Genomic DNA, 24,876 nt, shown 5'->3' on the forward strand with positions numbered 1-24,876 from the left:
TGATTTGTTCTTAAAAACAGGTAGTTGAAGTGGTCTGAATATGGATCTGGCATGTTCTACGAAATTGAAGCATTGGGAAGGGAAAAAAATGAAAGCGATTTCCCATTTTTGTTGCTTTTAGGGTGTGTCTGATCAGCCTGGAAATTTTTCTCAACCAGAGAAGTTTGTAGGCATTGAGATGGGAGGCCCAGAGCAGCGAGTACTTAGGTTGTCTGCATATCTGCAGCTGATGAGATCCTGATGGGTGGACTGTGAACAGTCTGAGGTCTGCCCAGCCTCCAACTGCTCCCTTCTTCAGGCTGCTGCCTGGCAATGCAAACATGAGGACGATGGGAGATATCTTTTAGGATTTTCCAGTATTTCACAAGCCAGGACTGCCCTCCCCACCTTTTTTTTTTTTTGCTAATCTGTTTTTAATTCTCCTGTTACTGTTTCCCACTTCACTTGCACGCTGGGATAGAGTTACCCAAGAAATATGCTTATGTCCTTGATTTGGTGCTGTCCTTTCCCTTGTTTCCCACATGCAATACTATGCAATATTATTCTATTGCAGATGTAATCCGTGATAATCATTTATAGTGAAGGAACACAGAAAACGGTAGTTATGTAACGCCACAAATTAAACATTGCAGCAGGGAGCTCGGTGGGGACTGCAGTATATAGGCCATCTCCGCTGCTGCAGCCTCGTCCTCCGGAGCGAGCAGAGGAGCGGCGGGTGCTGTGAGCCTGACTGCTTGTTGCTGGCCTGATGTCGACGGACAGTTTATTGTGCAACAGCAGCAGCCAAAGGCCGAGGGGAGGCTGGCAAAATGCTCCAAGATGATCTTGTAATTTAAAAAATGCCACAATCTGGTGTGGGGCGGTACTGGGGAAGCAGTACACTTCAGCATTGCAAACATGTGGCGTACAAGTGGGGTTCAGAAGTAGGATGGAAATCTCTGTCCCAGCTCATGGTGCTCTCCACCGCTTCTGCAGGACATGCTCTAACACCTCCCTTACAGCACAGGTATGTCCCTGCCACCTCTGTTGGTGTGTGGTGCTGCCTGGGGGAGCAGGAGGATGGGGGAAAGCCTGGTGCTTCGCTTTCTGAACAGTCGCCCTGCGCTTCTGTGCTCTTGGCAGACGTGTGGCACGAACTCACAAAGCACGTTTTAAGGCTCCTAAAATATAGCTGCAGAGGCTGGAGCTGAAGTAGGCTGCGTGCGGTGAGCTGTGCTCTGTGGCAGTGACAAAGCCTGCTGCCTGCTCTCAGTGCAGCTCCTTTTTGGAGCTTTTTGGGCTCCTGTGTGTTCTCAGTGTTAAATGTGAGGCTGCATTAGTAAACCCCTTGAAAATAAAGAACCCAGTGTAACCGTGCAGAGAGGGTTTTGTTAACGGCTACTGCAGCAGGAGCAGTGCAGTGGTGTGCAGGAGCCTCTGCTCCCACGCTGGTGCTCGGGAAGATGCTCCTGCCAAAGGAGGGGGGGGACAGGGCGTGTGGCAGGAGGGTATCGGTTGGCGACGAAGACCTGAGATGCTGGGGGTGGACACAGCAAGCATCGGGTCTGCGAGATGTCACTGGCACTGTGATTTATAGAAGTTTTTGAGTGACCTGTTGTTTTCACAGTGACCTTAAAGGAAACTTTTGATTTTATTTTTTTAAATTTTTTTAAGTATAAAATGAGCATTGCTGTTAAATTATAACCCACTTTATTCCTTTTTAGGCTACAGATCTGGTAATGCTGCTGTGGTTCCTGTGCCGAATCCCCTCTGCGGGCAGCTGGCTTTGGGCTTGAGGGATGCTGCCTTGGTGGCTTGCAAGTATTTTCAAGTGCACTGAAGTCTGCTGGCGCAGCTGTGCTGCGTGGAGCTGCACCAGCTGTTCGGGCCCCTGCTTTCCCCTGCAAAGCTGGCAGGGTTGTGCGAGGGGAACCGGGATGGGTGCGGTGAAGGAAAAAGGCTCTTCTTGGCTAAGCAGGTACAGGGTGGAGGAGTTTAGCGCACAGGGAGGAAAAATCCTTCCTGGTCCCTACTCAGTCCTACATCGTAGGGAAAAATTACGGGGCTAAAGTTAGCCCAGCATAACAATAGGGACCAGCTCTGTCTCCCCTTGCAAACTGAAGGGCAGATGCTTCACCAGCAAAAATGGGAGAGGGATAAATATCTATGGTGAGGATTGTGCTGCTCCTTGAACTGATCAGTATAAAGGAAAAATGGTGACGTAACACTTTCTATTTTGCTGTGCTTGTATTTACTACAAATTTGTTCTTGTTTTTGAAAGTGCTGTGTATTGTGTTATTTTTCTCTTGTGCCCATCTTCTGTGTTTCTTAATCTGTGTTTTTCCCACATTTCATTACTTTATTGACCTCTCACCCTGCACTCTGGGCAGATGCTGGTATTTGCTGTGTGTTGATCACATGGCTTGAATAAGTGCTATTTTCATAACTTCATGTTTTTCATCTGCTTGTAAATAAATGTTGCTGGCCACCAGGCTACCATGCTTGGTGGCTTTTTTGTTGCTTCCATTTGATTTCATCACTTCCACACATTTTTTTTGACAAAAGAATTTATCAAGGTTGCTAGTCAAGACTGCAAAGCAAAAATCAATAAAACCTGGGAAGCTGTGCACATATTGTACCTTAACTTGTGTTTTAATTATTTCAGTTGGAAAATAACAAGTGGCACTTGGTTACTTTGCCAGGGTTTGAAAAAACCTTTGAAGGGTCCCATCCTTTGCTTGCAGTGGAGAAGGTTTTGTTTCCAGTCCCTTTTCCTGTGTCATTTTGAGCATGCAAAGGAAATGAGGAGCCCTTGCCTCTGCATTAATCCCTGTAAAAAGGGGAGTGGGCAGAGACCAGAGTACAACCCGGAGCTGGTGCTGGCTGCTCTCTGGCTCAAAAACCACTGCCACATAAATGCTGAAACCCAGAAAGTGCAGTGTGCTGCTGCCCGTGTCTGGGGTTGAATCCTGCACCCCATTGTCTGGGGGATTAATTGCCTGATCCTCCTGGCTTTGGTCCGTATGACGCTGTGACTGGTTTTAAACAACAACTATGGAAGAACGGAGGCGGTAGCTTTAGCTTGCATTAATGTTGGGGTGGGTTTTTTTTTATTCTTTTGAATGAGGACTTGTTAGCGGCTGGCTGACAAACCTCTGTGCACCAGGGTCCTCTGTTTGGTATTGGCAGAAGGAAGAAGATGGCTGCTGCTGCTTGTGCTATGGTAGAGACTGTCATATTGATGCCTAGAAGATGCATTTGCAAGAGAAATGAATGAATGAAACCTGCTTCCCTTTTGTTGGGAGAGCATGGTGTGACCCCTGGAGTGAGCCCAGCCCTCTCCACCTGGAGAAGCCAATCCCCACCTTTGGTAGTGGCTTTCTGCAGCACAGGGCTTCCCTGGGAGGCTGCCAGCTCTGATGCCCTGAGTGAAGCAGGACATGAGGGCTCACGAGTCGCAGGGCTTGGCCGCTGCCCAGATCCGCCTGAGATCTTGTCTCAGGGCTGGGGATGCAGCTGAAGGTCCTGCTCCCTGTGGAGGTAAGAGTGCTTTGAGCACCTTCGTTCCCACGCAGCCCTGTCCTCCCCCTCACCGCCTCCTTTGCCTTCCTCAAAGTTTGCAGGAACGAGCTGATGTTGTGTCCCCAACCCACGTTTGGTGTCTTTTTGCTCATACCAGGGAATGGGGATCCTTGGGACAGACAGGGGGATGGATTTGCCTGTGTAAATTCTTGATATATTTTTTTTCCTCTCCTGATGTGTAAACTCATGGTAAATTCTTGCCTTCTCCTTTGTCTCTTCAGGGTGGCGTGACCATGTGTCCTGAGAACAGGGTGGCAACCTGGGCTCCTTTGCCATTATACCTTGTGTGCCTGTGAGCTGTTTTGAAATAGTCCTGGGTTTGTTTTATGAAACATGTCCTCGTTGGACGATTTGCATTGTCTGCAAGTGAAGCTGTGTTCAGTATGAAGTGAGCCAGCCCCTGGCGGCTGTGACCAAGTGGCGGGTACCACCATGCCACGTGCAGGCATCACGTGAGGAGCGAACCTGGGCTCCGTTGGTGGCTGTTCATGCTGTGGCTGGGGTCCTCGCTTTGACAGACTTCAGAGGGGCTGGTATTGCAAGTGTTTGGGTTTCCAGGTTGAGCCTGGTGCTGCTGGTGTGGAGCACTGTGACGCCTGGGTTGTGGCGGAGGTGCGACGGCCTTGGGCTGCTGCAGCAGAAGCCGCCTGCATTTCCCACTCAAAGCAGAGAAGCTCCATCCAACCTGGCCACACTTGAGTGTTCTGCCTGGCTGTGCTGTGGGTTGCTGCTTTGCTATGGAGCTGGTGTGGGGACGGCTTTCTGTAGCTTTATCACCCTGGCTGCTTTTGGGGGAAGAGTTGTCATTAAGCAAAAACAAAGACAAGTTGTAAGGTCCAGAGCAGACTGGTGATGGGCAGCGATGCACCAGTGGCTCATGCACATCGTAAGCGCTTGGCTCAGAAACCCTGGGGAGCAAGCAAGAAGCCCCCAGGATTTCTTCTGGTCTGGAGTGCTCCTCTTGGCCAAACCCTGGCTGCCACCAGCACTCCACCCTTCCAGCGATGGGGCCAGGACCGCGCAGGCAGGATCCTTTCTGCCTTAAAAGCAGCTTTCAGGAGCCGTTGAGCTGTGATTGGGAATAGCCTGGCTGGGTGTAGGTGTACCCCTGCCTTGCACTGGCCGGGGGCACATCTGCTGACCCAAGGCTTTGGCTGGGCAGTAGGATGTGCCACCGGACCAAGCAGCGCCTGGGACAAAGCAGCACTGTTTCCTCTGCCAGGGCTTCTTCAGGTACCTTTAGCCATGGTTTGGGTGTGGTGAAAGCATGGGCTGGGAGCAGCTGCTGCTCAAGACTTAGCTCAAACGTGCAATCTGGTTTATTCTTTTAGCTGGTCTCACTTTCCAGTTAGTGACTGCAAACTGCTGCTCCAGAGAGTTCAGCTCCTAACTTTCCTCTTTCATTCAACAACCAGAAAACAGTGTCACTCAGTTGCTGAAACACCTGGATGTGTGCGAGCAGCTCTGCATCCATGCAGTTTATATCAGAGAAGCTTGTGTCTGCTGCCCTTGGTAAGCCATCTTTGCACTGACCCGGCCATTTGGCTTGTCTTTTGGAGAGCGAGTGCGGTTTAACATCCCAGCTGTCTCCTAGGGCAAGTTTCTCTTTGGCTCTTGCCAGGCGTACAGCGTGTATTCCCTGCAATCTTAAAAATCTCTATTCCTGTGTGGGTTGACAGAAGTGGGAAGCATGATGTGTATCACTGCTTCTCTGCTGCGCTTGCTAATATTAGCTTGATTTGTCATTTTGGTAACCGTTATAACTGGAGTTGGAATGAAAGTCAACGCAAATCGTCCCTTCTTACTGACCACCAGTGGTGGATTGCTAGTTTGAATGCTGTGTCTGGGTTGGATTTTAATTTGCTGTTGTACCTCTAGGTCTGCACAGTTGGTGTTCGTGACCTACAGCAGCTCATTCACGAACCCGGAGCCACGTAAGGTTGGGATCAGCAGTTCACTGAGTGCAGCACATCCTGAACATGAGGATGCTACAGACAAGCTGTTCTCTAAACAAGAGTTGATAAAGGGAGGGAGCAAGCCTGTGTCTGTGGTGAGAAACAAAGCAAATGGCCAATAATTCACTCTGAAGGCAGCGGGGAGCCCGTCGTCAGGCTGCTGGGCTCTGTGGGGAACCCCCGAGCCCCAGCTCTTTGGCCCTCATCCACTAAAGAGCAAGCTGACTCTCGAGTGAGGACATCTGGTCAGATCCACACTTCTGACCCTCGTTCCTACCTGATAAGGCCTCTGCTGGGATTTCCCGGAGCTGCTGCTGGCATTTGGTGGCTCGGTCCTACTGGGGAGTGGTGGCAGAGGAGACAGAGCTGCTCTGGGGGTGGAAAACAGGCACCTGGTGTGGCTTTGCTGCCTCCTTCCCTCACTGCCAGGTGATGCCGCGTTGTGCCACGGGTACTGCTTGCATCAGGTGTCCTGGGCAGCCCTGAGCTGGGCTCAGTGGCAGAGTGGCTCTGCCAGCACATCTGGAGGTGCTGAAATCTCACGCCTTAAGATGTACACGCTTCTCTGTTCTGCACAACTGCATCACCAGGGGCTTTCCGGTGCAGTTAGATGATGCGGTTTCTTTGTGGAGGCGTGGGTGCTGGAGAGGCTCCACAGCAAAGGAGGGCAAAGCCCTGTGGCTGGGTCCTCGCACACGCCAGCTCTTCCGCCTTGAGCTCTCGCTAAGTGGTGAAAACGGATGCTTGTTGCTTACATTTTTAAGCTAAGCTGGTTTCATCTGTAAGTAGTTTTTAATACAGTTTTTAATAATGTAACAGGGATTTTCATACAGTTGGGAGCACCAAGAGGGAGTGTTTCCAGCTCATGTAATCGGTTCAGTGTATCTTGGTGTTATTTTTAGGCATTTAAAATTCCCAAGTGCCTTTTTTTTTTAAACTGGCACAGAAGAAGGCTGTTGGAGGAAAATCAATTTTGAATTCTGAAAATAATAAGAATTCTGACTAATTAGAAATGAGTCATTAGATGAGAGCTGATGCCTTGAAGGAGTCTGAAGGCATCTCTCTGGTAGCTGGGCCTGGGCAGCGGTGTAGGTGGCTGTGCTGTTTTACACTGAGGAGTGGCTGGAAGGAAACCCTTCCGGCATGTGGTTTGTGTCTAAGGAAGCAAGTCAGCTTCAGCTCCCCATCCATGGAATGGAGAATTGGATTTGAGCTTGGGGTACGAATGGCCTGTGTCACCCTTGCAGGGCATGGCGAGTCCTTCCATGGTTCTTCCTGTGGCTGAATGAATTTGTACTTTTTCAGGTTTGATGTGATGGTTTCGTTTGTTTTTCAGAGGTAAGTGAATTGGTAAGACCCGAGGGTTGGGCAGACTGTGATGGCATCAATGCACCTGGAGAGCCTTGCATGCTCCGGAGTGCACTACTGTCATTTAGGACCCTGCAGAGTGTTTCATCCCGTTCTGCCAAAGGGTCCATCACACCTCAGCTCGGCCCCAAGGGAATGAGAAGCTCCACAGAAACGACTTTACCTGTGCCTGGTTTTCTTAAACCACCTACGGAGGGCTCCTGGTGGTATTTTATTCCTGAGCATCGTGTTACTCGCCGTTGCCGTAACTCAGGGATGCTGTGATGCACCGGTGGCGGGCTGTTGGTTTGCTCGGTGCTCTGAGCTGAGGTGATGTAGCAGGAGCAGGTTGCCCTCTCCTGGCACATTTCTTCCATGAAGCCCTGACTCCCCGTGGTGCTTGGCAGGATTTGCAATGAGGCTCCCCAACTCTTGCATGAGAGAAGTCCTTGCAGAGAGCCCGGTGTTGAAGGCGATGAAGATATTTGCTTGCCTATGCTTGACTTTGCAACTGCCTTTCAGGGGTTACTTAGAAGAGAGGGGTTTAGCAGCCAGACCCTGCTCAAATGCTCTCCAGTGGGGCAAGAGGGTCAGCTTTTCTGGTGGGGCAGCTCCTCTCTGCATTGTTTCAGCTCTTTCCCCAGGCATGCTTCAGGCTGCCCACAGCACGTGGAACCCTGTGGGGACCCCAAAACATCTGCTGCACTGAGACACCAGGGCAGAAATGGCTCATCTGACTGGCCTGTGCTGGCATCTTGTGGTGCTTTGTGCTCTTGCAGCTCCTTGTCTCTGAGCGTTGAAATCGGCTTTGGTGCTGGCAGACGCTCCTTTGGGACGCTTCTCTGGATCCAGCCTGGGAAATCTATAATTCTTGTTGAGTGTAGGAGTCTTTAAGTTAAAATTATCAAGCTAGGAAGTGAAGATCAACTTCAATAGAATTTAACGCCACTTTTATTCTGCTCAGTTTTTTATCTTATGTCAAGAAAAATCTCTCTTTCATAATAACTCGTAGCCACCTCCATTGGCGAGAGGTGGGATGCACAGAGAGCTGCTCCTGCTGGGAGGCAGTGGAGGGGCGTCTGCTGGGGGTCTCGGTCTTACTGGGCTGAGTGTATTGTGTCCTTCACCCCTCGGGAAGTGTCTGGTGTCTCCCCTGGTTGGGAAGGGAGTGCGAGGCAGCAGGAACTGGGGCTTTAGCCGAGGTGGTCGCGGAGTGACCCTGCAGCTGGGACAGCTCCGAAGTGCCGGAGGCTCTGCAGCCTGAGGAGCACCTGTGAATGGTGCGGGAAGGTGGAGGCAGAGTAGTGAGCTGGCTCACTGGGTCTGCGTGGCGGCAGAGGAGGTGATGGGGCACGCGTGGGGCTGGGTAAATTGCCTGGGAGCTCTGTGGGATGCTGAGCCCTTTGCAGGTGGCTTCAGCCCTGCAGGGAGGGAAGAGGCACGGAGCCACACAGGAGCTGAGGTTGGGTGGCACCTCTGGCAGTCATCCAGTCCCAGGAAACGTTTTAATCTGCGATTAAAAATTGCAGCAGCTTCATTTGCATAGGTCTGACTGCAAGTTGCTTCTCTTTATGGCTGCAGTTCGTATCTTTCCTTTCCCTGCGTTTTTGGCAAGTGATGCAGTATGTCAACCCTTGGTGCGAGGCTCTGTGCTCTGCAGGGGCTTGTGGCATTGACACAAGCCAAAATGTCCCACCCGTGGGTGCGCCGTGTCTCCACCACCGGAGGATGGCAGGTGGCGGCAGCTGGCTCCGGGGCTGTGTCCTCGCTGGTCTCGGTGTTGCCTGATGGCAGGCAGACAGCAGCAAGAGAAAAACCCAGCACAGCTGGATGCTGGGGAAGGGAGATGGGACCTGTAAGCTGGTGTGCAGAGCGGACCCATGTCCTCAGGGATGTGCAGGGACCCTGACATGTGTACTCTGCGCTTGAATAAACACGTGGCAGGAGGCTGCTCCTTTGGGTGCTGGTAGCTGCCTCCCAGCAAGAGAGTCAGGGAGGACAGATGGTAATTGCAGGGTTGATGCTGACCCTGTCTCCTTATTTCAGGTGTTTGATTTTTTGCAACACAAGTATTTATTGCAGGTAGCCTTATGGTAGGTAATAGCCTGTGTTATATTTAAAATATAAACTCCTGAAGCCAGTGTGATCATGGGATGTCAGCTCGGCTGGTGAATCCATGTGAGCCAGGAATATCTGCTGTTGGGGGGAGTGATGGCTCTCCTCTTGCCTAGGGAAGGAAGCTCCTTGGCTCCTTAGCCCGATTTCATTAGCCTGGAGGGTGTGTGGGTCGTGGGAGGCGATCAGTCGCAACTGGCTGATAAAGTTCAGTGAAGGGAACAGTGAGATAATTCATTGCCTTTATTCTGGGGACCTTTAAAGGTGTCTGGCTTCTGAGCAGTACTAACACCAGCAGCTTCCTTAGCTTTTCTTTTCAGTAATTTTGCAGATGCTTCCCCAGTTGCTGCTTTTGTTTTCTGACATTGTCTTTAAAAAGGTCTGAAAAAGCCTTTGTGGGCAGCAGGGCAGAGTCAGGCTTCCAGGCACCAAGCCCTGCTGGGGCTGCAGAGGAGGGAGGTGGGTAACCTGGCCGAAGTGGCTTGTGATGAGACCCTGTCGCAGGAAGGGTTTCTTTGTCATCCTGGTGGTTCCTCTGCTAAACACCACCATCACTGCTAGCTTCTTGTAAGGATTTGTTTCTTCTATAACATCCCAATTAAATGTTAGTGCTTTGGTGTGGGTCCTGGAGAAACTCTCAGGGTCTTCAGCCAGAGCGTGTTTTGCTGTGGTTGTGACAGGTCTAATTAACAGACTGACCTGTTTAATTAAAGTGATCAGAACAAATGAGGTGTGCAGACGTTCCGGCAAGAAACCCCTCGGTAAGGACCAGCATTTCTCCAGTTAAGAGGAGGAGAAGCTGCGTGCGCTGTGCAGCCCCTCTGAGCAAAGGCATTGCAGCCCTCGCATGCCGCGGAGCCTGCACTGCCCTGCCTTCCTCCTCAGGGCACTTTGCAGGCTGCCACAGAGGTGAGACATGAGGTCTTTCCCCTGTCACTGAAATACAGCTGTTGCAAATCTGATAAGACCATTCAGTTGCAGTTTAGGATGGGGCAAGAAAGAAGCACAGAATTAAACTACAAGGGATTTTATGGAAGGAGATTGGCAGGGTTTAAAGAGGTCAGCAGCACTAATAGCACTTGAAAAAAAAGCTCTTTGCAGTTGTGGTCATAAAGGTTTGATGACGCAGCAGATATCTGCTTGTAGCAGTGGAAGCAGATGCTCCAAATGTACCTAGGATTTTCAGGAGCATGTTGGGAATGGGTGGGATGCGTGTTCTGAAGCTTGTTGTCTGGACCCCTCCCTGGCTTTTCTGCTACATCTATGTTGATTTCAGTTTTTCTTGAGCAGTTTTATAATCGCACAGAGCAAGGATGTGGACAGACTAGGTGGAGAAAGGGTGGAGAGAGGTGAGCAGTGTGGTGAGGGTCCATTGGCTGTGCTCCAGACCCAGTGGGGATGCTGAGCCACTGGTTTCTGTGACTTCTGGTTACCTCTGGAGCCTTTGCAGTCCCAAAGAGGGGCAGCCCGATCCCCTTTGGAGCAGTGCAGCCTCAGCACTGTTGCACTGGATCCACACCTTCTCTGCTGCTGGTCTTTGAAGAAAAGGAAGAACATCCTTTGGGTGTGAAGCAAAGCCTATGTCTGACCTTCATATAGGTACGGTGATGCATCTGGTGATAGATGAATGTTTTCTTCATCAAAGAGAATGTTGTAGTAAAAGGAGGCGGCAACCCACAACACCTGAAGTCCCTGCGGGTCCCTGTTCCCCTTTCTGGGGAAGGGAGCTTTGCCTGTCCCACTGAGGGTCCCCGGGAACATGTTCCCAGTGGCTCACCAGGCTCTCCTGTAGGACTTCTGTCCTGGGATGAGTATGAAGAGATTTCAGCACTTGACCTTTCCCCGGGAGGCTGTGCCAGAGGCGACCCCTACATGCTCTGGGACAAGTGCAGAGACACAAAACTAGTGTGGGGGACAGGGAGACTTTTCCAAAGATGAATGCAGCACTGAAGCCTGCTTTTTTCCATTTAAAATGACTTCTCATGGCACTGTAATAACATTACCTTGGCAGCGATGCTGTTAATGGAGATGAATAAGTGGTGGTTTTTGACCTCGGTTATTACATTTGTAGCTTCAACTGAAAATTCAGCTTTAAGGAGTCTTGCTAATTTAAAATTAATCTCTTCAAGGAGAAGCTCTTCCTCTGGCAGTAAGCCATTTACTAGAAACTTAAATATTCATTTACAGCTAAAGCTGGACAAGTTGTTAAGGGAAAACAAGGAGGAATGAAAGCATGACAGGATGATAAAAATCCAATTTATGATTCTTCCCTGAATGTAGTGATAGGAGCTTAAACTGCTGACAGAGCCGTACTGAGGGAAGTGGCAGGTGTTATATTTAGCAGCACAGGAGCGCAGTGGTGACTTGGCACATCGGGCATCGGTAATCATCGGCTTCTGACACGAGCGAGGATGGAAAGGCTGCGCAAAGAGCCCTCTGACGCAAGGAGAGGTGCAAACAGCAGCAGTGAGGCAGAGAAGAGAAGGGCCTGATGCCACAAGATGCTGACTTTGGAGAGGATGGAGGAGATAGATCAGCCATTAGACTTCCTAAATAGGCTCCTTGGTGCTGCAGGAGAAGGTTTCCAAGCCATGGGAGTAGTTTTAATGTCCTCATTTGCAAAGAGAGCTGATGGAGGCTGGTTATTCTCTCAGACACAGCTGGTCGTGCTGCTGACAAGATGCAGAGCTATTAACCTGTAGCCAGGCTGCTGTCTGCCAGTCAGTAACCACAGACATCGGGCAGTAGTTTCTTCTTCCCAGAAATAGTGCAAGTTGTACTTTATTTCTGGCAGATACTGGCAGGATTCTCCCCCGGAGGAGTACAGCTTATTCCCGTGGAGGGTGAGATATGGAGCAAGCAGTCCTGCGGGTCCCAGGGGAATGTTTGACACGAGGCACCCAGTTACCTGTATGCTACGTGGGGATGATTGGAAGAGGTTTCCTGCCTAAACCTAATTGATGCAGACAGCAGGGAGTGGTAAACTCTGTGGAGAGCAGCTGGATTTTTTTTACCCCATTTATCTATGTGTGACTGGGTCTGAAGCTGGATGGTATTGCTTGTAGCTCTTGTGACTCCACAGAACCAAGGGGTTTCATTTTCAGTGGTGCTGTGTTCTGCCTGAGCTGGTTCCCAGCTAAGCCGTCTCTCTTCTTCTCCCTTTTGTAGCTCTTTCATTTTAAGTCAGCTCAGCAAGCAGCTTCTTCCTTCCCTGCCTGCGATGCGTGAACCTGGGGAGCCTTGACCCAGAGAAGCATCTTCCTTCTGCTTAGCATCTTGTTAGTAAGCAGTGCAAACAAAAGATGCTGGAGGATTAATGTCTTGCTTTTAAAAAAGAAAGGGGGGGAAAAAAAAGTCAAGGTGCCCCCCGTGCCTTCTGCCTCTGCTGGGACGTGGTTGAGCCTGGTGCTCTCTTGGGACTGTCTGAAGGCGTTTCCTCAGTGATGCCTCGGGGCACTCATGGGAAGATGGGGAAGGGCTCCAGGGTCCAAATCCATGCGGAGGGCTTACAGGCAAGGCTGCGTGCTGTTACGCTGCGGGTTGTGAGCAAGCGTTACTTAAGCCAGGAGCCGTGTAGCTTCCATTGAGGCTGTTGTCATTCCTCATTTTTGTGACAGTGCTGGATTAAGCAGCCTCTGCCCCATCTGGGAGCCCTCAGGCCTGTTGTCCCAGCACAGCCAGGTGTGACAGTGCAGTGCAATGATGGGAGCTGCCTGTGGCACTCGTACCTGCTCTTTCGGGCAGCACCATCCTGTTTTCCATTCAGGCCCCTTGCGGTGAAGTCCTCGCTGGAAATGGGCTGGATAAAAGTGGCGTTGGGGCATTTAATTTCCATCATTCAGTGACTCCCAGTCCCATCTGCTCTGCATGCTCCTTATTGTGCCTGTACTAGTGCAGTTCTCCTGCGATAATGCTTGTGTCGTGGTGCTGGTGATGACTTGGAAGCAGGCTCAGCTACCCCCTTCAACTTTCATCTTGCCTCCGAGTGAGGCTTCAGGTGCCCCCTGATCTGGGCCAGGATCTTGGCTCATACTGTCTAGTCACTAGAGAGGAACAGATATTGCCAGAGGTGATGGAAGGAATCATCCTTGGGATGGAAAATAGTCTCCCTGTGGAGGTCCTTGGCTTTTCTAGCTGGAAACAGGGCTGGTAGATCCCATCCTTCATCCATTTCCAGTGGGTCTGGCTGGGCTCTACACAGACAGTACGGAGCCACCGGTAAGGCGGTATATCACCTTGGACAGACCTGTCTAAACCACTGGCTGCTCATTGGTTGTTATTTCTTGTTAGTGGCAGTTAGCAGTTAAATATCAACAGCTAAAACTGATTTTAGCCAATAGTTTCTATTTTGTTGGAGTTACACGTAAAGTAAGTTGTTTTCTAGAGCTGTGTAATAAAATACCTGTTGTGGTACAGCAGCTGTTTCTGATGGACATGGGTGAGAAGGTGGGGAACTGAAGTCTCTGCTTGAGTAGATGGCACAGTCGGACCTGGCAGCACAGCCAGAAAGGCTGATGGTTTTTGGCAGGCAGTTAAGAAACCTGCAGAATAACTATGTCAAGGAAGTGATTAAAAGCAATTAATCAAACTGCAAGAGGAAAAAAATGGGTGTGTACCTTTTTCGTTGCATCTCATGTTGAGAAAGTCCCTTTCATTTTTAAAAAGGTCTTTCTCCCCCCCGTTACAAATTCAGGTCCCGTCAAAGGTCTTGGATTGGGAATCTAGTGGAATAATAGCATCAGCCACGAGTTTATCGATCAGAAGTACTCACAGGAGACCAGAGATGGCAATTTGCATGGCTGAGAGGGTTTTCCAGCCAGTCTTGGCCACTGACCAAAGTTGGTGCTCATGTTCATTGTGTTATTTTTACCCAGTGTATTTATATACTTCAGCTTCCCCTGCATGTGATTTGGTCAGTATAAAGATGCTTATCTCACTACGCCTTTTTCCTTCTACTCCTTTCTGAATCTCTGAATGGAAGGGCAATAATCAAGACCAAGTCTTTCTGCACAAGGTGAATGGCAGCGTTTGCATGAAGGACTGTGGCTGAAGTTGTTGTGGCCAGTGCTGTGCAAAATCTGCGCGTGGACTGTCTTACCTGGAGTGGACTGGAGGCTACCACGTTGTCCACCCTGGGCTGCTGTTTGCACGTTTTTCAGGATGTGGAAGTTTACCCTCTTTAGAGCTTGTCAGAGAGGGAATATTTAAATCAGTTCGTTTAATGTGGCTTTTTCACCACTTCTTAATCGCATGCAAGACATTGCAAATGTTCCAGTGCTGTTTTTAACATATATACATAATGTATTTTCTTTTTCTTTGTGAATAATACTGGAAAAAATGAGCTGTGGCAGTGGACCGTAGCTTTGAGCTCCTGCCTAAGCCTCATAACACCACTGCAGGCTTTCTAGATCCTAAAATGCCTCAATGTTTGGATATGTTGTGTTAGCTGCTGGTGCGGGCAATGGGGGCTGAACCAGTCTGAAAAATGGGGAAAATGAGAAGCTCTGGGTGCTACTACAGCTTGATAACATCTGATTCCTGCTAATGAGTCTTGCTGAGTGCTGGGATGGGCTGTGGGGCAGGAGAATGGTCCAGGGGCAAAGACACTGCTGTGCCTGAGCGGGCAGTGTGGCACGGTGTGTGGTGGGACCTCAGCATGGTGTGGCAGCAGGGTCTCGACACGGTGGGACCTTGGCATGGTGCAGGTCTGCCCTGCCATGCTTGTGCTGCTCCCAGCTGCAGTGGTGGGTCTCCAGAAAGCATCTCCGTGTTGTAATTTTGAAGTGTAATGGACTGTATGGCAGCCTTGGGACAATTGTTACTGTTGCTTGGCAGAGCAGCTTAGCCTGGGGCAGGAGGGTGTGTAAAACCGAGGCATTGGGGACCCACTTTCCAGAGGTTTAGTGGTTTTACCTTTGCTTTTCCAGGATCGCACTGTCCCTTTGCCATTGTTCCCCCCCTGTACTTTGCATACAAACATGCATAGCTATTGATGGGGTCGTTAAATAATGAAGTCAGGTTGCCCAAGGTTGATAGCGATTGTCTTTAACACGGTGGTTGGCTGGGGGTTGCCCCAGTTCTCTGCAGCTCGCGTGGTCCCTGGGGATGCTGCAGTCCCAGCTGAGCATGTGCCTATCGTGCTCCTTGGACGTTTCCAGCTTAAGGAGCTCGAGGGTTGTTGCATTGCAGATGGTGGAAACAAATGCAATGGGGGATTGATGGTAGTGATGCTGAGCCAGGTGCAGGGGGACCAGAGGCCTTGGCGAGCTCAGTGCCATCCTTGACCTGAGTATATTAGTTTAGTTTCCCACTCTCACAGGAGCAGCAGAGTAGAGAATCAGTTCAGTGGAAATCTTTGGGAAGAAACCCCAGAATTTTACCGGAAGTGGCCCCAAACAGGAGGGGTGGAGGGCTGATATGCTGTGTGTGCCATTTCAGACCACATCGCCCCCTTCCCTCGGGCCCCGGAGTCCCACCATTGCTGTGGGGCCAAGTGACCCCGAGTTGGGGATGGCTGGGGGAGTTGGAGCTGTCCGGAGGGGCCACCAGCCGGACCCCGCAGGCACCAAGACATGTTGGCTCCCGAGGGATTCCCGCAGGAATCTGGTGTTTGCTCCAGCCAGTGAAACCTGCTCAATTGGCAGTGGTTTGCAGGGTGGGCTCAGGCAGCTGTAATTTGCTTTTCGGGTTGTTTTTGGCCATGTGGCTGCTCTGGCTTCAAGGGGTGGTTGGAACTGCAGAGCTGCTGGCTGCAGAAATCTTCTGGCTCAGCCTTTTCCCTTGATCTTGATCCCCCCCCAGCATTGTTTGATACTTAATTTTAGTATTCCTGAGGCTTGACGATGCACTGCTTGGGTAAATAATTGCAAATGAGGTAAAAAGAGACATTGCATTGCAGTGTCATTAAAAAACTATGGGACATGTGTAGGTCTGTATTGACGGGGGGCCAGATTTCGGGGGGGGGGGGAGTTGATTACAAGGGTTTTATTCTGTCTTATCTGGCTCATAGCAAGGTGTATTTTCCTGATGCTGAGATTTAAGAGCAAAGAACAATAGCTGATCAAACATTCAGAGTTATATTAAACCTGGATTTTATTGGTTGCACTATCATGTGTGGGGCAGTTGAAAAGCAAAATTGTGGTTTGAATACAAATTATGATTTGTTTGGTTTGTTTCTTGGAGAGTGGGTGGTAGTTTGATGCTGTAGTGAAAGGTGGGAATGACCGCTGTGTTCCTGGAGTGGCTTGCTTTTTGATGTAAAATTTAAAATTACCATGGGGAAAAAATGTTCTGATGTATTCCTAAAAGCTAATAACTGTTCATGTATGCTGTTGATGGGCACTGATGTATGTGGGATCTGTACATCAGATGTACATCAAATGTATTGATGTACATTTGGATCCCATGCGTAACAGCATGGGATGGAAAATCCTATAGATTTTGGAACATATATCAAGCCAAAATACTTCAACGAGATGATATTTTATTAGATTTTCACGTTACGAAGAACAAATAGGGATGTCATAGCTCATATTTGGCATCTTTTTTTTTGTCATTTCTGTGGATTTTTTGGTAGCTATTCCTTGCACATTGACTGTCCCTCTGAGCTCTGTGTGTGAGTTGTTCCTGCGTCCCTTGACGGGAGCAATGCAAAGGGCAGAATCCAGCTAAACAAATACAGACAAGTCATGTATAAAACACGTTTGGTTTTTTAACAGTTTATGGTACCTAATGAAGGAGGCTGCAACCTGCAATGACGGACGTGCTGAAGAGCAGCCTTGGCCGAGCTGTCCGTGAGCAGAACCGTCACTGTGTTAATGAAAGATCTACATGTTAGCTCTTTCAGCTGTCTATTTACACTAGAAGGAGGTTGTTTTGATCATTCCCTTTATTTCCATCTCAAGGGTAAATTGCATATTCTTCATTAATCTAAGATTTTCATAGCATGCAAACCCACCGTGGGATTCAGTGTAAACAAGGTGGAGCCCATGAGTGTTTTCTCTCCAGTAGCACTTTTTGAGTGGAATAAAATAAATGAAGGCAGGAGCAAAATGTAAAGAAAAAGCCACTCGTTGGGTAAAGCTAGTGAAAAGCCTTCAGGGTTCTGTTTCTCTGGAGACAACCTTTCTGTGTGACCTTGGGCAAGGTATGCGGTTTTGCTTCTGGGAGTCCCTGATTTGAGATTTACAGTCTGGGGGGGGGTAGTAAGATGGGTCTTAACCTACTCTGGACCTGCATGTGTTGTTTTCCTGGTGATATCCAGAGGCTGAAATTCTTCTTAGTCAGGAAAGCAAATACCCCCAGTAATAATCAGCTGTAATGCTGCTGCCTTTTGCTGCGTGGTAGGCACGCACAGCATGGCTGGGACATCAGGCGGAGCCGTGAGCGTGACTTTCCCCGAATGGCATTTTGTTTGTGGGTGAGAGTTTCGGCTCTGGATTCCCCAACTCATGAACCGATTGACTGTAAAAAAATAGGTGTGTGGGGACGAGATGGGGCTGGGGGGGGGATTTGCTCTATGGAGATGTCTGCTGAGCTGCACCCTGGCAGGCTGGTGCTGACTTACTGCCAACAACTGAATGCAACGATGGAAAAGTCAATGCAGCAGAAAGGAATGCGGAGAGAGAATTTGAGACGTCAATGATTATGCAATGCTTTGGACCTCCCTGCACCCCTCTCACGAGTGAAGGCGCCTGCGTGCCCATTCCTTCCAGCTCATGGCATCAGGGCCAGTGTGGTGTGGATGGAAATGCACTTCGTGTGGCGTGGCATGAGCCTGCCACCTAAATGCTCCGTTGCTTTTCTAGAACCAAATTATTAGCAAAAATGACCTTTCCTGAAACAGTAGTAGTGCTGAGTGTGAGCTGCATCAGTGGTGCCCTCACCCCATGGGGCACCTTACTTACCCCATGCCACACCAGCAGATGTTCAAACCCAGAGGGAAGGAGAGCAGCAGAAGAACGGGAGGGGATGGGAAGAGAAGCAGAAAGTCGGAGGACACAAAGATGTTGCAGCCCTATCCTGTTGCGTCCTGCTCCTGGGATTTCATGGCTGGAGGCTCAGGCTCCGGCAGGTGGAGCTGGGTCCTCTGCGGCTGAGTGGTAGGAAAGGCAGCAGGCAGCGGGATGGCTCCCTCCATGGCTGCCCACGATGGGTGGTACATCCCTGCGGCGGGGAGAGGGAGCCAGGGGCATCCCCCGGCTGGGCGGGCTGTGGCAGGAGCTGGCTGCTGCCGCAGCATTCCCTGTGTTGGTCTGGTCAGGGCAGGGCTGATAGAAAACTGCCGTGAGCGTGTCTTGTGTTGGTGCGGAGACGGGCCGGCTAACCTCAAAAACAGGTCACGGAGTTGAGGGACTGGTTGTGTTAAACTGTTTGTAAGAATAAGCTTATAGCAAAATTAATTCCTTGCAGAGAAAAGAGGAATGAGAAAGTCTAAACCCCAGAGAGTCAAAGGTGCCGCTTTGTTTTATAGTTTTTCCTTTTTACCCCTTAAATAGTTCTTCCTTTGATGCACAGAACAAGAGAGAAGGTACAGTGTTACCTTCTTGGCAGGAGAAGGATTAAAATGCTAAATGTGGTTTTCTTTTGAAAGTCTTGAGAGTCGTCTTGCTGTGTAGGCACAGTGTGAATGGCTTTTCCTGGGAGGGAGGGGAGGAACAGAAGAGAGTTTGGAAATTGGTGAGTGGTCCGCTATCAATAAGATGAAATTTAGTAAAGCTGTGTGTGAAGTACTGTGGAAAAAAAATAGTATTGTTTTTGTCTGTTTTAAGGCAGGTATTTTATTCAAGACACACATTACTTCACACTTGTGTAGGTGAATATGTGTGGTTTTTTGGGGCATCATAATTTAAAAAGACAGAAAGCATTTGGAGAGTTGTGAGGAACACCCAGCAATCTAGGAAGCAGGAAAGAATCAAATGTTATTTAAAAAAACCCCAAACAACCAAACCAGAAGCAGATTATGAAGACGTGACAGGGGTTTTCCAATACGCTGAAGGTTTTTGCATAGATGAAAGGTGGCCGTTTCTTCCTGTGTCTGCAGGGGGCAGAGGCAACGCCTTCAGTTTAGAGCAAGAAAATGACTTGGGTGTTGAGAATAAATCTATGCTTACAAAATACACGAGTCCTAGAGCACGAACGTGTGGAAGCCGCATTTTCAAGAAAGGGATTGACAAGTCGATGTCAGAGGTGGTGTGGGTACCCTGGGTGTTGCCTTGGGGTTTCTCAGTATCCCTTCCAGTCCTATGTTGCTGCTGTGAATGTTATAGACATCTTTTGCTGTTACCTGTGTGAAGTGCTTTTCTTTGTAGGGTTCTCCATTTCCTTGGAGCTGTATTAAACGTTACCCGTATGTTCTGTTTCTTTCGGTCCTGGCTATATTCATATGGCTTGGTTTTGGGTTGGGTTTTTTTACTTTGTTCTTGGGCATTTCTGGAAAGGATATTGCAGTATTGTACAACGTATTACTAGAGTTATTATAAGTAGTATGTTATACTCAGTATATTACACAGTATTTCAATGCAGGCAGAAGTCCCCAGAATCATTTTAAGACAGTTTTGTCACGCTGCCTCCTATATGGTTTGAAGCGAGGACTTGAAATTTGGCGAGGAGCCTGTCTCTGTGTAGCTGTTGTTGCTCTCGAAATGCAAATCTGCCCCCACGTGCTCAAGAGGCCTCCAAAAAGGGGCTGGTTTTGTGCTTTTCCATTGCAAACTTTTAAAACGTGACCAGCAGAAATTTCTCCGAGGCCGTTTCGTGCCTCCTGTGTGCCGGGGCAGTGCAGGCAGCTGCCTGCTCGTGGTGGCTGCAGGGAGAGGAGGCATCTCCTGGCCCCGAGCGCAGCGGGATGAGAGCTGCAGAGAGGAGAGGAAAAAAGGGAAGGGAAGAAATGAGGATATGGAGCTTGCAGAGAGCATCCCAGGGGAAACATCACCTTTAGTTGGAGACTTACGTCCTTGATCTCCCACCACACATTCCCAGTTCACGGAGCTGAGCCCCTCCTGAGCCCTGAATGCGGAGGAGGTGCTGTGGAAAACGCAGTATGTAATTTTATACATATAGACTGAAACAAAGCAGGAGGTGGGCTGAGTTCGGCCTGTGTGAGCCACCGAAGTGTTGGTGCTTTCTGAGTGCTGGGTTTTGAAGCCTGTAGGGTTGTCCTTCTTTTGGGGTGCGTAATGGGTATGAAAGTGTTTGAGAAAGACCTTGAAGTTGGTTAGATGCTTAAACTAATGTCTAAGTTCATAAAGCAATGAAACTCCTGTGTGCGAGTGGTCGTCAGAGTTTGCGGAGAACAGCAGATCCTAGCACGGGGCAGCCCTTCCTCCCGACTGTACACAGCGCTGCTTTCTGCAGCTACGCCAGGGAGAAGTTATTTCGACTGCTACACATAAAGCATTTCTGGTTGTTTTTCTTAAGGGTGGGCTGGAGTTTGAATCGTTTTAGTACCACTTATCCTGTTAGATTTTTAAAATTCATCTAATGTTTTTATCGGCTGGTTTTGGAGATGGATGTGGCACAGCTATAAATTTGCTAGAAAATTAAGGACTGTGGATGCTTAAAAGATTAGTTGATAGTAATGGTGAGACAAGAAAATGTCATGCGCAAGTATACAGCCCTCGGACTTCTGGGGGGTATGTGTGCTAGTGGTCATGCTCAGGAGTGGGAAAACAGAAAATCCTTGAAGTCCTCCACTTTATTTTAGAATTTCATCAAACTTGGACAAAGTAGTAAGACTAAAACCAAACTACAATCATCATCCTAATGTTCCTGCCTAGTTTTCTTCCACACAAAGTATTTGGAAGGTAGAAGTTGAAAAGGAGGGTGTATTTTTAAAACCTGATATAGTTTTCTGGAAATGGAATGGTTTGATACTGCCAGTAGAGCCTCAGGGTAGAGCCGGTGATGCGGGAGGCAGCGCGTGTCTGTGGGGATGCTGGCTGTGCCACAGGGAGATGAATTTTCTGCTTCTGCCTCCCCTCATTCATCATTTTATCCCGGTCTTTTCCTGGGTCCTGCCCTCAGGCCCCCCTCGGCCAGCCCTGGGTGACCCACACCCCCCACACCCTTTCCCACCACTCACTCACCCACTGATTTTCTGTTGCTCAGGGAGAAGTAACGTCACCATTTGAGTATTTCTGATAGAAAGCAAACAAGAAGAAATTACATCTTGATGTAGAGGAGCACAACAGGGAGCGTTTCCCAGGTACCTTTTGCTAATCTTAGTGCCAAGGTAATTTGTGTTTTTGAGTGAAGTGAATTAAATTCCGGGATGAATCTGCAATCTGATTTTAAACAGGGAGCTTCAGGAGTAATTCTTGAAGCATTTAGATGAGTAACTGCAGGTGTGACTTAAATATTGGCAGGAGAAGGTTCACGGCAGCTGGCAGAAGAGATGCAGAGCTAGTTATAATGGTTTGTGAATGTTAGACTGATCGAGAGGATCTTAGCTTTGCTTTCTATGATCCTTCCTTGCAGTTAGTGCAACAGGAGTATAGCTGAATTGTGTTCAAGCCACCACTGGAATAAGGAAGTTGCTTAGAAGAGCAAAGCAAAGAGTATCTGAGTGGAAAAAGCTTCCCCCAGCAATTAAGACGGTCATCCAATGCATTTTCCTATAGTAAACTGGGGGAGGTCACCAAGTTACATGGCATGGGTTTGTCTGGCGAGCGGGGAAACCTCGCCAGGGGCGATGCAGGGAATTGAACTTGATAATCCTTATGGGGCTCTTCCAGCTTGAGATGTTCTATGATTCTATATTTGTCTGGGACCCTATATCAGCGTGTTGGTACCTAGCAGGTTATTAGCTCAGCCCTGCTTGTCCTGCCTAGCTGAGCTTTATGACCTTTATTCCCTGTCAGAGCAAACTTCTGCAAGGCTGAGGTGGTTGTCTCCATGCCTGACTCCTCTTGCTGCCCTACCTTCCAAACCCAGCTGGAAGGTTCTTTCAACTCACCATTAAACCCCCTCATGCTCTCTGTCCTAGCAGGCTGTGGCCTGTGCGTGAAGCTGGGGGGCAAAGCTGGCCCCAAGAAGAAAAAGGCTTTGATTATGTTGGTCTGGTGACACCTACAGGGTTGGAAGCTGCACCTGAACTGATGATAAATGGTCTGATTTTCAGGGAGACAGAGTGATTGTAGAAGTCACAGCTCTGCTGATCGTAGGCATACGCATGAGGTTTGGGTATTTGTATATGAAAGATTATATATATATGATATATATACATATGCACGTGTGTGTATGTCTCTCTCTTAGTATGTATATATACATATACTGATATATAGACATATATATGTATTGGCTCTGATCTTGGTGTCAAAACACAGATCCTGGCTCCATCTGTTTCTTAGATCTGATAACAGAAATGGAAGTGCTTGTTTTGAGCTAAATCCCATCAAGGCCTTCCCGTCCAGCGGCAGATTGCTGTTCTGGTGGCGCTCATGGTTTTTGCCCTTGAAAAACAGCTGATCCTTACCCAAAGCATGAAGTATGCATGCGGACAAGTTAAAAAAATGTTTGCGTGCATGTGCGTTGCCAGCATTAGATTTTCCTGTCTCCAACGCGCAGTGTGGTGATAGTTTGATTTTCCAGAATTTGACCTTTTCCACCCAAAATGGTTGCAAAGTCCCTGCCTGTTTTTTTTAAAATACGCATACACAGAGAATGGCTGCAGTTTAAAAGATGGAATATAAGCCTTTTCTTCGTTGCTATAAAAGCCTTGCAGTCCAGCTAAAGTGAGAGAAAACTATCAAGTAGAAACTATTAATACTTGTTAATACTTGACAGTGGTCACATCTCCAATTCCCCGAGCCCTGATTGTGTATTTAGCTGCATATCACAGAGTAACACCTTGGCTGCAGCTGCTCGTCTTACACTGAGTTGTGATTTATGCTGCACTTCTCCTCTGGACTTGCTCATTCTCCTGAGACCGGTAAAATATTGAAGCCTGGGAAAATCCAATCGTCCCACAACGGAGGGGCGAGAAAATAGACATCAGGAGGGCATATTGTCATGAAACCTCAGAGGTTTTGTTACTGAGCCATTGGGGGGATGTGAAATGTAGCTGCATGAGTAAAATGTATCATGAAGTTTCCGATAAAAATAAAGAAATTCTGATATATATTTTGAGCAAGTGTCCTAAAAATAACCTCCAACAGCATTTAAAGGGACGAGCTTCCAAATATCATGCTTCCCCCCACCCCAAACAGCATGTCTTTGGTTTTTGGACTGAATATGTGACAGCCTGTTCAGCATTGCTCTGGAGACAGCCCCAGCGAAACCTCCCTTTGGTAGGACCCAGTGTTGTCTTTCTCTCACCCCCTTTTTTGGCAGGACGATGCCTGTTTCTGGCAGAGATGGAGTTAAGGGTTGCTCCGTGGTGCATGCTGGTAAGAGGCTGGTTTGATGGTTGCTGTGAGCTGGGTGCCGTAGTGCTCTGCTAGCAGCATGTGGCGAGAATTTATTATGTGAAATATGGAACTGTAAGTGCAGCAATGCAGCCATCTGGCTGACTGCCGAATAAGGACGTCGTCTTTTTTCTTTATTTCTTCTTTTTTTTTTCCCCCCATCCTAAAGCTAACAGCCATGTAGCGCGTAGCGTCTGCGAGATCGATCCTGCTGTGGGGATGAAGGGTAGGGGCTGCTGGGAGACAGGATCCATCCGTTCCTTCTGCAACGCCGGCTGTCTGAATAAATTTCACAAGGGTTAGTGGCCTTCCTGGCATCCTCCTGCCGTCGCTGCTGGATGGATCCAGCCCAGCGTGCGCTCCCTCGGCATCTGGCGTGGTGCCTTCCACGGCTGTGCGGATGCACTGGGGACTGGTGGAGGGGCTGCTCTAGCTAGCAAGGTGCCCTGCTGGGGTGGGGGGGTGTTTAACCCCACGCAGGAGCCCTGGAAGACAGAGAAATACAGAAAATAGTCTGTGCAGGTCTGGTGGTGTTGGTGTGGCAGCACGGCATCTTGCCTACAGACAGGGCTCTTGGGCATCGCGTGCTCAGTCCTTTCTCGGTTTGGTCTGAGATTTATAAAGTGTATGGCACTTGCTCTTTCTGCTTTATCAGGTGTTTAAAAGTACAGAAAACCACCCGTGGTTCAGATTTACTAAGTTTTACTGCTAAGAAGGTTAAATTTTATGATAATTTGTTCTTTTAGTGCGCCTTTAATGTCACAAAGAAGAATTAGTTTGTAATGGGTAAACTAGTTCCTGTTACAGTCTGTTCGGACCTGTTACTCGGTTTCAGTAAATTAGATTCATTTTTTTTTAGTTATAAGCAAAATTACTCTGCAGCTGAGATGAAATGAGAGCATTTCTGTGTTTGTCTTGTTATCCACCCTGCCCATGCTTTAGCCTGACATACTGCGAGAGGCAGAGATGTTCTCCAGGAACACCTGAGTGGTGGTGAGCTATAATTTAAGGCTGTGCACTATAATCTGCCATCTGTTACTGCTCCCTAGATTATTCCAGGCATTTCCCATTGCCAGTCTCAGGGGAGTTCAGCACTGGGTGCGCAGGAGTGCTGTCCTTCACGAGGCAAGCAATGCTCTGCCCAAATCCGTGCTGATTTGGGGCAAAAATCCCTGTTTTGTAAGCGCTGCTCAACAATTTTGGTGTTTTTTTTCTGGGTCAGATCCTGCAACGAAGCGGAAGAGGTCTACGGGGGGGTGGGGTGGGGTCCCTGCCTTTGAATTTGGACAACTTTTGTGTTCCTTCATCAGTGGAGGGGCCAAGTGAAACCACACTTCTTACGCAGCAAAGGAAAGGAGTGATGGTGAGAAATGAGGATTTCTAGGATGCTCATAACCTTCCTTCCAGACCACCAAGTGCTCCTCTGGTCCCAGGCACTAACAACTCCTTGCTTAGTGTGCTTTATGTATATTGCTGTGGTGCCCAGAGGGTCT

The 24,876-nt window shown here is 48.8% G+C and overlaps 2 protein-coding genes across 4 annotated transcripts in view; both read left to right on the forward strand.

Annotated features, from left to right (window-relative positions):
• Nucleotides 1–24,876, forward strand: part of SLC35E4 (solute carrier family 35 member E4) — a 221,380-nt gene that overhangs the window by 78,946 nt on the left and 117,558 nt on the right. The window lies entirely within an intron of this gene.
• The window catches only part of OSBP2 (oxysterol binding protein 2), a 129,852-nt gene that overhangs the window by 39,342 nt on the left and 65,634 nt on the right, over nt 1–24,876 (forward strand). The window contains exon 1 of one of the 3 annotated variants that reach the window (XM_064465835.1): nt 19,729–20,017. The exons of the other annotated variants lie outside the window; for them this stretch is intronic. Coding sequence (XP_064321905.1) covers nt 19,990–20,017 — 28 coding nt within the window. The 5' untranslated portion in view covers nt 19,729–19,989. Of the gene's footprint in view, nt 1–19,728; nt 20,018–24,876 lie in introns of those variants that run through there. 3 annotated transcript variants of the gene reach the window in all.

This window comes from Phalacrocorax carbo, chromosome 15, assembly GCF_963921805.1.
Source record: "Phalacrocorax carbo chromosome 15, bPhaCar2.1, whole genome shotgun sequence".
Lineage (NCBI taxonomy): Eukaryota > Metazoa > Chordata > Aves > Suliformes > Phalacrocoracidae > Phalacrocorax > Phalacrocorax carbo.